We start from the raw sequence: 14,509 nt of genomic DNA, 5'->3' as shown, positions 1-14,509 counted from the left end.
AAAAAGTAAACATTTATTGGGAGTTTTAAAGTGATGCGATCATAATTCTCAGCTTCACAAATCCTCCAGAGATGCATTTTTATCTCCAAAAACGAGTCGAACCATTACTGTAAAGTAAATCATACTGTATTATGTTATGCTAAAGAATTGAAAAAGAAAAGTATTTTCATTCCTAAGAAGAAATGAGGCTGGAATAGGGAGCGAAAAAACTCAACTTTGACTGTGTATTTCATTGAAAAAGCTGTGGTGAAAAGATCTGCTAACATTCAAAGAGCACACATATAACAGAGGAGTAAAGCGCTTAGCAAAGCACCTTTGAAGACAAAAAGGTATGCATATATTACAGCAGCTTAACTACTCACGATACTAGGTCTACTGCAAGTAGGACATAGGATATATAATACATGATGGGAAATCAAAACCCACTGAGAAGACATAGCACTTTATCATCATACCGAAGGAAACAACCAAGTTCGATGAAACATCTTTCAAACACTGTTATTTGCGCGTATCACTTTTTAAGGCCTTATTGTAACAGTAAAATGTCTTAAGGATATTGACACCTATTGTTTTGAAATACTATTACCTTTATAAAGTGCTCATCTTTTCAAGTGAGTGGTGATTTTCCTTGCACCAAAAGTACCCAAAAGCAACCCCAGCAAAAACATCTGTGTTCAAAATGACATTTTGTGTGTGTGTATGTATGAGCGTCTGTATGTATGTGTGTGTATGTATGTGTGTATGTATGTCATACCTGTCAACCTCGAACCATTTGTGATCTTACCAAATTTTGTTTTCGCCCTTACATATATGTATAAATACATGGAAAATCTTACCACTTTACTTTTTTGTAATTTTTTGCAAATGAAAGTAAACATAAACAAGGGAACAGGAAACGGAAATCACATGGTGAAAGTGTTACAAAACGAAATGTTTATCATGATCTTTTTTTTTTAGCCAATCAGAGGCGCCGGTACATATATCACTTGGCAGACATGCGTTTCCGGGAAGAAACAATGGCGGATGGTGAAAAATGGCTAGAAAGTGCCTTAATTTATTTTTTTTTCTCAAAATCACCGTTTAGCGTACCATTTTCATGTGTACAGCGTACCAATATAAAAATGGGCTTTCAGTTGTACCAATTACGGCGAGAACGTACCAGTTGACAGGTATGGTATGTGTGTATGTGTGTATGTATGTGTGTATATATGTATGTATATATATATATATATATATATATATATATATATATATATATATATATATATATATATATATATATATATATATATATATATATATATATATATATATATATAAATATATATATATATATATATATATATATATATATATATATATATATATATATATATATATATATATATATATATATATGTATGTGTATGTGTATGTGTACGTGTATATATATATATATATATATATACATACACATTTATACATATATACACACTTTCAAACATGGTTTAGTGAGCAAAGTAAACAAAACTATTTGGTTGTAAAGACACTTGTCATTGATAAAAACATAGAAAAGCTTTCCAAGTGGGCTAGTAAAATACTTTGGGGTACACTTGGACCTTGTGTAGGGACTAAAATAAGCAGCAGAATGTGCAGTCAGGGATGGGAAGAAATAAAAAAAAAACACAGACACAAAAATGAACAATAATGCTTGTGATGAATTGCTAAGAAAAGGACTCAGGCTTGCTAATAAAAGGGTATTTAGCTTACTGAGACTTTTGTGTCTAGCCTACGGTTAATGATTTGGGAAAGACAATGATACAATCCATGGTGACAGAATTTGAAATCATACTTGTACTTGTTGAGCTTAAAAAAATGTGGCAACAAGGCTAACCCAACAAGACGCGCGCACACGTATGTACAAAATGAGCAGTACTTATTGCATGCAGTAATAGAGAAAAAGGTATAAACGCTCGGTATGCACGTGTATATAAGGTACAAGATCTTGTTCGTTTTCATGCCCAGGCACTTACTATTCACATTACGACAAATAATGTGTCAAAGGTTTCTGCTCATTCAGTTGCAATTAGCGAGCTTGCTTTTAGTAAGCTTTTACCAGGCAGGGTGAAAAAATGCTTTTTGAGAGATCCAAAAGTGGAAGGTGGCAAATTACCATAAGAGTACATCAGAAGCTCAAGGCTTGAACCAAGGTTAGGGACAGAAGTTTAAAATGTTTAACTTCAAACAGGCATTTGTAGTAGTGTCCAGCAAAAAGAAAAAAGAAAAAAGCACAAGTTTGCTCATGCATCCTTCCCCATTTGCTTCAAGAAAGGCTACTGTAAGTGCTTTGTGATGACTTGGGGAGATCCTCTTCTTGCTTCACAAGCCAAGTAGGCACATGTAGGTACAGTATTTCTGTAAGAGTTAACAACAGTCAACGTGGTCCTGGTGGGGAATTGACTTTTGCCGTGGCTGGGTCAACGGCAGCTGGTAGATATTCCTAACAAGTTTTTTTTCTTTTTTTCCCCTACAATAGGAAGCAGAGGGCCGTGTTTGAATGCACACATAGCATCCAAAAGGTGTCCTCATAATGTCCTCTGTTAGTTTGTTGTGAGAAGATAACCTGAGGGACAACATGTCCCCCAGAGTCCGTGAAAATGTCAAGTGGACACATGATTTGAAACAATACAAAACATTGTCCGAGCATTGTTTCACTTACACTCATTTAAAAAAAGAAAATCAGAATGTGGCTCAAAGTGTGCAATAAAGCAAAAGAAAGTGGCAGCTGATTCTACAAAGCCATTTAAACATCAAAGACCATTTCCATATCATTAGAAAAGTGGATCAACTAAACGAGTAAAATTCCTCCCCGGGGAAAATGAGCAATGTGATACATTTTATACAAACGTACAAAAAAAAGGCAAAAATACTGGTTTAGTCATAAAACAAACACCGGCTCTTGGAGCCATTCCATTATAGGACAATAAGGTGCCAAATTATAATTTTATCCACTATGTGGCATAAAAAAGTGCTTTTGAAAGAAGGTCAGTTTAAGTGCTTCATGATTCGAAATGTCTGAAATATTGTTTTAAAAACAATACATCAAGCCAGTAGTTAAATTTAAGTCAAAAATATTATTATAAATTGATTGTTGGATTAATTTGTACTATGATGATTGAGGCGACATATGTGCATTTTTTTTTATACTGCAAACTGCAGTTAAACACTTTTTGTTTTTGTTTGGTTGCTTGATTGTTTTGGAGGTTGAAAATCAACACATTCCAATTTGGCAAAGTTTTACAGCAAATATACATATAAAAAGTAACTACAGCATGTGGCTTGTTGTGTCAAATGGTGCAAAACAAAATTTAAAAAAATTATAAAAAAACATTGATTGCAGTGCATATTATAACATACAACCCCCCCCCCCCCCCACCTCCAGTTAACCATTTTCCTTGTAAAAATGTCAGCTTGTGACGGCCGTTCAAGGGAAGACTTAAATAGACATCCTTCAACAAATATGCTGGCATTCATTCAATGTTCATTTACTTTGGCTCATGTTGCATTAGGCCTTGATCCATCATGGATTTTCATGATTAACTTAATTCACTCTCGCTCAGATGACTCTCGCTTTAAAAGCCGTAATACATAAACCGTTATTTCAGAATGGTTACACTCCGTGTGCTCAATGTAAAGAAGTGTGAACATTCGCTGGCAATTAAAGTTTAAATTTGGACTTGCGTACGCAAGAGAAATGCATTATTGCACCCAGAAAGGGAGTTGATATTTAAAACATCTATTTCTCCTCAAGGTGCCTTTGAATCATGGCCACTTTCGTACATGACCGATGCAGGTTGACCATTCATTCATTCATTTTCTGTACCGCTTATCCTCACAAGGGTCACGGGGGGGCTGGAGCCTATCCCATCTGTCTTCGGGCACAAGGCAGGGGTCAACACCTTGAATTGGTGGCCAGCCAATCGCAGGGCACAATGAGATGGACGATCATTCACGCTCAAACCCATACAGAGGGGCAATTTAGAGTGTTCAACCAGCCTACCCTGCATGTTTATGGGATATGGGAGGAGAGCGGAGTACACGGAGAAAACAGGCAAACTCCACAAAGTGAGGACCGACTTGGAATTGAGCCCTCGATCCCAGAACTGTGAGGCGGACACGCTAACCACTCACTCACCGGGCCGAAATTTGACCAATTCTTCTAATTAAATGTTTTTTTGTTAAATTAATGTATACTTTTAGATGTTTTTTTGTGTGATATGGGGTAATTATCCTTTTGTAGTAATAATGTCAGTTGGGTAAGAGCCGAATCAGGGAGATACAACTTCAAATAATCTTAATAACGTGTTAGTCGCATGTTGACACCATTTGAAAAACATGTGGAACATTATGCAATGTTTCACCTGAACCTTGTGCACAGGTCTAGTCTTCCGATACAGATAAAGATTTTCTCACGCTGCGTGATGGCTCCCAAACCTCACTGTCATCAGTATCCTCTTCGGCATGCTCTTCATCATCTTCCTCGTCATCTTCCATACCATCGCCTCTTGGTGCCTTGTTAGCATGTGACCCCTCTCCGCTTAGTTCGTCGACCCCCTCTACGTCGGCCGTCTGGCTGTAAGCCGGCTCCTGGAAAGGGTCCGCCCCAACATCCAGCCGTCGCTGGACTTCGGCAAACCATTCTCGCACCTTCATGGAAAGCGTGACAAGAGAAGAATACTTAACAGGATGTTGTCATTTGAGGTCTTTCATTGGCACTGAAATCGTTGCATCTACACTGAAACCATCTCTTTCTGATGTGATGGCAATAACATTGTGACTAGAAAGAAACCCAGTTAGACACCTAAAATGGATCAAAAATTTGTAAAATAAAAATAAAATTCCCACAAAAGCATTGGTCAAAAATACCCGTTTTTGGAGGAATGGGAAACTTACCAAATTTGGTTATAACATTCAACAGTTTGCATGTAATTATAAAACGTTTGTATTTTCTGGTGGCTATATTTGAGCATTTATTAGTTTAGTGTTTTTTCCTCCTCACATTTGAAAATAAAAAAAAATATATTCCTTGCTGTATCAGAACAGGCTCTGTATTATTATTTCAAATTTGCCCTGTGGGTAAAATTCATTGCATTTGAGGTCTTGATTGAGAGTTTGATATATTGAGGATTTGTAAAACAGAGAAAAAAGGAACAAGGAGTAACGAGGGGATTATAAATTAGGATTTGCAATGGACAGTGTGGAAGTAATATATTTAAAAATCTCTGGCCTTTGTTAGGAGGATTTTTTTAATGTTGTCAACTTAAAATTATTTGTGGGGACTACATAGTGTCTCATGACAGACGAACTCTGCCAACAATTTGGCATATAAAAATTCTCTGCTTAATTTAAAACACACTCACATAAACAAAATGAAAGGCAGAACTTTTTCCCTGGCTATCATTAGCCAATTAAACCCATTTTTTAAAAGTTATCTTGCAACACTTGCTGCCTTAGATTCACATGTTTAGTTTTTGCCTCTTGTCAATAGCCTTACCATAAATTCCTTTGTACTTTTGACTTTTGTAAATAGATTGTTTTAATGTCTGTTATACACAAAAAACACAAAGGTAAAGTGTACTTTAGTGTTGGTAATAATGGCCAATTTTTTGATTTTTTGTTCTGTTTGCTAAAAGAAGCCTCAAAGTTTTATACTAATGCTGACTTTTATTTGAAAATGTTAAAATTCCATCTGGACTTGCTGAGAAAAAAAATTCCAAAATATGCAACACCATTATTCACTATGAGTGGCGTGTTCCTTTGGTGTCTTATGTTTGAGCCAAGCATTTCAGAGTTATTACCAAAAATATAATATATTTCCATCCATAACAGATGTGTTAAGGTGTGTCTGACATGATATTGATCTTATATTATATATATTAACGTGAGTTTAGGTGGTATTAGCCCATTGTAAACAACACCAGATAATCCACAATGCAATGTATGATTGATACAATATTAGAGGAGAACAGTAAAAATCAGGGATTATAGAAACAACAGTTCACCAATTTACACACTTTGGCCTTGCAATTGATCATATTATCTTTCTGTGTGGGCCCAGCAAATATAAATTTGATCTTTGTGAGGATAAACTGGTTGGAAAATGAATGAATGATTAGTGCAAAAGCATCTTTGTTTTGTATGGAATGTATTTTTCTTTTGATGTGGGCGCCAAAATAACTTTCTAAGCCCCTATGGTTGGATTGCTATTTATTCCTGGTGTGATAATTAAAGGCTGGACTTAACTTCAGTGTCAATTGATGACATAAAAAGTATATGTTTTCCTGTTCTTTGTTAACCATGTTGTTGTTTTTCCTCTTTGACTTTAGTAGAAATATCAGTGTGGCACTGTGTTTGATAAATACTTGTTAAAAAAGGCCAGCAGGTTGTAGAGCCAAACATTTTGAGCTAAAGCCTTTCATGCAAGTGTAAAAGTAAATAGCGTTGTAGTTACCCGTTCATAGCTCATGTTGGTCTTGGTGACGAGCTCATCCAGGTCTTGCTCATTGAGGAAGCGGTGCTTTAGGTAATATTCCTTCAGGATGTCCCTCCCACTCTTGAATATCTTTGGTGGCGGACACTTGTCTGAGTCTGAACCGAAAGATGATGACCGCCTGGGCTGCTTACGAGTTCGGGATCTTCCCCAACCGCGATTTCTGGCACGTCTTTTCCGGTTGGCGCCTCCCATTTTGTGACTTCCGCCACCGTTTGGGCCCTCTATAGTGCCACTTTGATACTGAAAGAACCATTTTAGATTCCCGTTCTTCCACGAGTAACGCGAGTCACCGAACCAGCTGACAATGTAGGGTCGGGGTAGGCCGCTTTCCTCCACAAGCTGGTCATACTCTTCGGTGGTGGGCCACTGAGTCCGCACAAAGGCACTTTTTAAAATGTGGAGCTGCTCTGGGGTCTTTTTTGTCTTATCTTTGATGTCTCTAACGCTGCTGCTGCTGGGCACTTGCTTACAGCGGCCTCCAGGTGGAGTTTGACTACCCTTACGAGATGAGGAAGCGGATCGCGGAGTGGCAGAGACGTCTCCAGCGTTCTCACCACCAGTTTCAATCCGTCCCGCCTCAGAGCACTCTGAAGAGGGAGTGCCAAATGCGGGCATTTTCCGTCTTTCTGTAAACCAGGCATCAATCTCCCTTCGTGTGAGTTTAGTTTCCGTTCTCAGTCGACTCAGTTCTTCATCAGACGGTGTACTACTCTTCTCAAAGCTTTCCTCCAAAACTACCAACTGCTCCGGTGTCTTCTCCTTGAACTTCTGTAGGGTGAAATCGGGGAACGGATTCCATGTCTTGGGCCGTGTCTCCTTGGCAGCAGGTGTGCAAGAGGGATGAGGGGATGCTGGGGTTTCATCACTTGAGTCAATGACGATGGTGGTGTTAGTGCCGCTGCTGCAGACACCACCTACTCTGCCACCACCATCGTGGAAAAGAATAACATTGCTGTTCTTGGAATTACGCTGATTGTACCTGGTGTCACTGAACCATTTTTTGATCTCTCCCTTGGTTAGATTGGTGATCTTCATCAAGCGAGAAATTTCTGCATCACTGACAAAATGGTTTTTAAGGTAGCTGGCTTTCAGCTCACCCAACTGCTCTTTGGACTTTTTAGGCCGCATACTGAATGTGTCAGCACACAGGGCTGAGTTCTCCTTCCAAAGAGAAAAAAAGGTATAAAGGTAACATAGTAAGCATAATCGACCGGAGGCGGTCGATCAGGTTTTTGATTTTATTTTTGTGACTATTTTCATCGTATGCTTTTTTTTTGTGGGAAAATCGTGTAAAATTAATTGGACAAATATTTTTGTAGCTATTTTTTGTAAATCTGCAATATTAAAAATATATTTTTGTACTCCCGTGATTGAGTAGGATTCCAAATTCCTAAAAAGAACCATAAACCACTAAAAATGAACCAATTGAAAGCACAATTCATGAATTTTACGACGCAGACGGGCCGCAGACACTTACAGAATTCTAGCAATGTAGGAGTTCGTCATCTAGTGAACAACCTATCAATAATTTTACGATGCGCAGACGGGCGCGGACACTTACAGAATCCTGCCTATCAACGACCTCCAGTCGAATAAATTCTATTTAAAAAATAATTTGGCAGATTTTTAACTCTGCTTCTGGCCACTAATTCAGGCTGCCGAAATTAGCTGGAATTGGCAGCCAACAAAAATTTGCCCCTAGGTATAAGTGTGAGCATGAATGGTTGTTTGTCTCCTTGTGCCCTATGATTGGCTGACCACCAATTCAGCGTGTCCCCCCCCCCCCCCTCTGGCCTGAAGTCAGCTGGGATAGGCTCCAGCACCCCCTAAGACCCTAGCGAGGGTAAAGTGGTCCAGTAAATGAGATTTTTTTATGAATTGTAGGAGGATAATCTTGCGATATCGCCCACCTCTAGAGCACTGAATCATTGACTTAAACTTAGGGCGAGACAGCTATACCTGTGGGGAAAGGGAAGGGGGCTGGACAGTGGTAGCCCGTTTAAGCTCACTGTTTGTTGGGGTCGACTGGCAGGAAACTCGGCTGGAACTCTTGGATTGACTTGGCAGCCCTGCCACTGTCAGGGTGATGGGATTGCTAACTGGTAGATTTCCTCCTGGAGCAACCTGGGAACAAAGAATTGGAGATGCTATTCTACTGCTACTACTTTCATACAGATATTGAAAAATTGGGGCTAGGAAAGTTCATGTTTATAATTAATATGAATTCTGAATGTGACAAAGTCTGTTATAATTGAAAAATAAAAAGACTGTCATCAAGTAAAAAAAGAATCACAAAAAACTACCGTATTTTTTGGTACTGTAAGTCAGACAAGCTAAAAATGCAGGACGAAAAGGGGAAGAAGGTATACATGTCGCACTTGAGTAAGAGTTTGAATTTTTGTTTTTAAAATAATTATATTTTTTGGTAAGCCCTTCTCAGTTCATTGTATAAGTTACAGGGGATTCTATGGGTTCGTCGTGGTGACCCTTGAGGACAAAAATCCACCCACTGCCAATGTCAACACAGGTTTATCAACACAGCCCTGCAGCGCCTTCCCTGGGGTTCAGTGTAAAAAGAACATATCATATCATGTAATAATGTGTGGATAATTTAACTAATAAGACAGTGGAGTATAATTCGCACCCCCAGCCAAATTATTATTATTTTTTTCAAACTGCAACTTATAGTCCGGAAAATACGGTACGCTGTCATCATTTGTCCGGCAGACCTTTGTAATCCAAATGTCTTAATGGTTCAGTAGCTATCGATCAAGGGAGCTTGATTTTATTATTTTTTTCTTTAGATCAGCACTGATCAATTATTTGCGGACTTATTGTTGCCCGTGTTGCCTCTAGTTTAAGAGTTAGCCAATAGAGGGCAAACTCACACTGATGCTCTTGTCCCATTGCATATTCACTGAAGGCAAAATCTAAAAGTATCTGATTCTGTTCCGGCAAAAATAAAGCCATGCATGTAGAATCCGAGTTAGCCAGTAACGGATTTGCGCGCTCTGTGGGTGTGGTTATCATGCATCTTGGTTGTTGAGATATTTAGGGAATGAGCCGGATGGTCATAGTTCATTAGAACTTGTTTTAATAGTAGAGTGGCTCTAGATAGCTGAGGTAAATTCCCTGCATGCTTCTATGTTGGGTCTGAAGTTACAGATCCCCATACTTACCAACCGTGCACAAAGGAAAAACGAGGCATGAGACTGTGTTATATTTTAAAGCAACCGCGCGGCTGGGGAAGGTTGGAGGCGCGAGTCCATTATGGACACGCACTCGGCTCTGCGGACCTTCTCCCCCTCCTAAGTCCCAAGTCGCGCTTTTATTAGGTTTCAGCAATGATGTCATGGAAAAGGTACAACAGTCACTGAGACATGTTAAAGACATCATTATGATTATTGACAGGTTGTTCTTTGTTATAGGGAATTTGGATGTCACGAATCCTTGCATATAATCTCTCAATACGTGTCACGGTTAAATGTCATAGGGACCTTCAATCAATATTACAATCATCAGTGTCACCACCATCATAGGTGTCACTAAGTGTCACTGTTTGGCTGCGGATTTGTCATAGAGCCAATAGGTAATATGTATGTCCTTTGAAATGCACTTGTTATTGTTTTACGCAACTTTACATTCTAAAATACTTGGCCAATAAACTTCATTGTTATTCTAATTACAGAAGAGGAAAGACTGGTGTGTTTGGGCATCATGAGTAGCAGGACAGAAAACTCTCCAAAATGGCAGAGAAGCCTACACTGACCATAAAAATATATTAACAAACGATACAATACAATTCCGTTGTGATAGAGAGGGAGTATGCGTGTGAGGGGCTACCGACAAATAGGGAAAATTTTGGAGAAGTACTGACCCTAAGTTTTTAAAAATTTGGAAGAAAGCATAGCATGGAAAGTTCCCGAAATTCAAAGACCAAACATAAAACCTGTGTGGCAGATGAGTAAACCACTAATTCGCATTGCTGCCCTTGTCTGAGTGTATGTACCAAGAATAAACACAAAATTACAACAGTCGCTACTTACAGGACTTTGCATTCAGGCTTATTGCCAGCCATATTCATTTCTTATTTAAGTCTAATGTATTTTTACTCATATACTTGATCTGTAGTGTTAATTTATGAATTCAATTATCTATACTGTGGCAGAAGAGTGCAAACTGTACATATATTCCTTGTCCACATACCTGTGTGAAGACTAAGCCAGGCTGGCCAACGATCTGGCAGGTCTGCAAAATGGACTGCAGGCCGTTGGCAGCAGAGAGCTGGTGAGCAGGTATGACAGTGATGGTTTGAGGCACTGTGTGCACAGTGCCATTGAACTGTTTCCTCCTGGCTTCCTCTACTTCCTCTGGGGTCCAGCTTACACCATGCTTCAGTCGTTGGGCAGAGAACCAAACCTGAACATTGAAGGGAGTAATTAACCTTGTTTTTTTAAAACATTTTTATTGGATCATCTTTCTCAGCAAAGATGATCTAACCACTGCCATTTTACTACCTTAATTTGTTCTTCTGTGAACTGTGTTTGCCCTGCCAGACTGTTAATCTCAGCCATGGAGGGATAGGGAAACTTCTTGTAAGTGTTACCCAGCAAAGGGTTGATGTCCATTGCTGCGCTATATGAGGGAATGCTACTCAGAGGAATCAGCAATTGGGGTTGAGCTGATGTATTTTGCTGGGCCTGAAAAGCAGAAAGCACCTGAAGAAAAGAGGACAAAGAGAAATATAAATTAGTATAAGATTAGATGCAGGAATGTTTTATGTCACAAGTTTTATTAAAGTTGTTATTTGAAGGATTTTGTGTCTGTAGCACTTTTTTGCTAGGTTTATAATATGCTACCTGAGCCAGGCCAGGAGGAATAACGGTGGGGTTTAAAATTGATGACTTTCTTGGTTGCTCAAAGGCTTGGCTGACCAATAGGTTGCCTGTTCCAAACTTCATAGAGTCATTAAGCAACATCTCTACGGACACCATTGGTCCCAAAAGTGCTTCTATTGGCTCCTGCTCTCCTTCCATCTCAGCCTCTACACCTCCTTCAAAATACTCCACGGCTTCATCTGAGGCTTTATTCGAGACGGCAATCCTTTTAGGTTCTGATTTGGCCTTCATCCTCATGATTGGGGTCTTGCTGAGTGAGATGGCGCCAATACTTGTGGTATCTGGTCCTGCTTCCTCGAGTGTGTCACACTGCAATTCCTTGTTCAGATGGGCAGTACCCTGAAACTCAGGGGGGTTAGTAGTACTCCACTTTACTGATGGACTGAGGACGTCTTTTTCTTCTAGGCTGTTGGACTCCCCTACAAAAACAGAACATTAATTAAAACCAATGAATCAGGTTTCACGAAAATACTGGAGAGTGGAGAGAGAGTGAGCAAAAACTTTACCAATGTCTGGTGGTGTTTTGACAACCACTACAAGTTCATCATTCTCCGCTGCTGTGTGATTCTCTTCTATTGTCTCCTCCACCCTCACACCCTCTAATTCCATCGTCCTTTCAGTTGGTTCTTCCAATTCTTCGGAGGGTAGCACCATGCAGGGTGTGGTAGACTTTCGGCGGCTTGACATTGTCAAATTTTATGACCTTCTACTCAGAGTGAAGAAAGTCTGAGAGAGAAGAGTGGCGGCTCATGCTTTATGCGGCCATGTTCTTAAAGCAAGATCCAATTTCTGGTGGAAGAACAAGTAGAGAGGGAAATAGTTTGCAGATTGCCAGTTTTACATAATTAATTCAAAACTGTGTGTGGAGTTGGTCGTTTTCAAGCAGCGAACAAAATTAAATGCGAGGCCTAAAATGGGGCAGATTTTTAAAATAAAAAGTTTAATTATTGTTAAACCATACAACCACAATAAACAACCACTATGACTGATTGACGACTAGTCTGATGTCTCATCTGCCTTTCACCTAAAGACAGCTGGGATAGGCTCCAGCAACCTTTATGAGGATGAGTGGTACGGATGATGATGACGATCTGGCCCACAATATATTTTTTGATATTAATGTTCTCCAATTTGATAAATCCACAAATGTGTCAAATTGCAGCCTTACACTAAGGAGTGTTATTCCACTGAAGGAATAGAGTAAATATGGGTCAATAGTTGAGCAAATACTAATCGAATAAGGTGCATATTTCTGTCTAAGCATTACTAACAAGGAGCAGATTGTTGAGGTTTGTTTAGTCTCAGCACATATCTTGTCTAAGAGAATGAGGCATATGTTAAAATAAAACAAAAAGTCACCGCTACACAGAATGGACGACATGACTGCCTGAGGTGGTCATCCCAGGACTGCCTGGAAGGGACAAAACAGCACTACCCAATACTACCCAAGTGGTTAGCGTGTCGGCCTCACATTGAGTGACCTGGGTTCAAATCCAGGTCGGTTCACATGTGGAGTTTGCATGTTCTCCCCAGGGCTGATTGGGTTTTTTTCTGGGTACTCTGGTTTCCTCCCACTTCCCAAAGACATGCATGGTAGGCTTATTGGACACTCTAAATTGCCCCCAGGTATGAGTGTGAGCATGAATGGTTGTTTGTCTCCTTGTGCCCTGCGATTGGCTGGCCACCAATTGATGGTCTCCCCCGCCTCTGGCCTGAAGTCAGCTGTGAAAGGCTCCAGCACCCCCCGCGACCTTAGTAAGGATAAATCGGTTCAGAAAATGGGATGAGGTGGGACATTAAGGTTAATTATAAGATATTTAACATGGTTTGCCTGTGCAACATTTTGGGTCATTATGGAGGTTCAGTTAGACCTCGATTTCCAAAACTACTTTGCTGTACATTTTGCCTGAAGTACTTGTCATAATGAACTTGTATCCCAACTACCTGAATATGTATAGTTTCATTTTGAATAGGTAAATTGGTTAAATGGGAATTGAGATACTTGGAACAGCTCTCATTATTCTTAACGCAATAGTTAAAACTACAACAAAGAAAACCAGGGGAGGAAGTCCAATATTTGATATAGCGTACATGATGCCATCATAATTTACAGGGAATCATAATGTGTATATTTAGTAATAACGCAAAAGCTATATCGTTACATTAGGTGTGAAACAGGTGTTCACGTCTGTGCTAACTTCTAATCTTGGACAAGGATATGAACGAGAACACTGCCCTAAAGAAAAATGCAGCTCGGTTATTCGGAGACGAGCTAGCGATGTTAATTCATTGTTTTGAAAAGGAATGAGAGCGATTGATAATTTGGGGCGTCTATTTTAACGATGGGGCATGTAGCATGTGTATGACGAGGGCCAAGTAGCCAGTGCTAGCAGTCATGAAATTCTGTACATTGCATCTGCAAGCTAACTTACTGCAACTACACAAGCGTGAGCGAGCGCCGTGTTGCTGCCAGGCTGACGAGGCGAGGCGAAGACTAATTTCCTGGGTGTCCCCAGAGAAGCTGTCGGTGTCTTGTCTGGCCGCCTCGCTTGTCTTCTGCCCTATCAGCGGGCTAAGCATTCAACCACAGCCGGGCCGGGGCGCACTGGCGGCGCGGACGCTCGCCAGACTCGTCTGTCGGTTTCCCGAAGCCGACGGCGGGGATACACGCGCAGGCAGACCGGTAGAGCGGCTCCCAATCCCGTCAGCAGATGCTGGAACCACCGGGCATCTCTCACCCTCTTCCAAACAGGTTATTGTGTGTCCCGGCAAGTGCTGTGTATGGCTCCATGAATAAAACCACAGCGGTTACCACCATAGGGTGTTTGCCGGTGCTGCATTAGCTGACCTAATTCTCAATTTTAACAGCGCATTTTTTTAACAATGATCAGCGTCATTATTCGGATCCGATGTGACGTCATTCGTCAGCGACTTTGGGTGCGATAAAAAAAATTCGAATGTATCGGAATTGTTATTTTGCCGAAAAATAGAACTTCGCGCTATCAGTTGCGCCTAAAGAAATGTGTTCTTATTTAAAAGTGCAAGTAAGCAAGGCGTTATACGTATCTGTTGCCGTGCC

General features: G+C 40.1%; 1 protein-coding gene across 1 annotated transcript; it reads right to left on the bottom strand.

Annotated features, from left to right (window-relative positions):
- Positions 1–1,462: 1,462 nt before the first annotated feature.
- On the bottom strand, positions 1,463–14,503 carry zhx1 (zinc fingers and homeoboxes 1). The gene is made up of 8 exons (XM_077720176.1): positions 13,863–14,503; positions 11,937–12,219; positions 11,392–11,849; positions 11,050–11,250; positions 10,739–10,951; positions 8,492–8,656; positions 6,491–7,693; positions 1,463–4,686 (listed from the first exon to the last, which is right to left on the bottom strand). The coding sequence occupies exons 2-8, from the start codon at positions 12,115–12,117 to the stop codon at positions 4,420–4,422; spliced, it is 2,688 nt and encodes an 895-aa protein (XP_077576302.1). The 5' UTR covers positions 12,118–12,219; positions 13,863–14,503; the 3' UTR covers positions 1,463–4,419.
- Positions 14,504–14,509: the final 6 nt, after the last annotated feature.

Source organism: Stigmatopora nigra, chromosome 7 (genome assembly GCF_051989575.1).
Source record: "Stigmatopora nigra isolate UIUO_SnigA chromosome 7, RoL_Snig_1.1, whole genome shotgun sequence".
Lineage (NCBI taxonomy): Eukaryota > Metazoa > Chordata > Actinopteri > Syngnathiformes > Syngnathidae > Stigmatopora > Stigmatopora nigra.
Note: the sequence above shows the minus strand (reverse complement) of the source record. Positions and strands in the feature narration are given on the sequence as shown.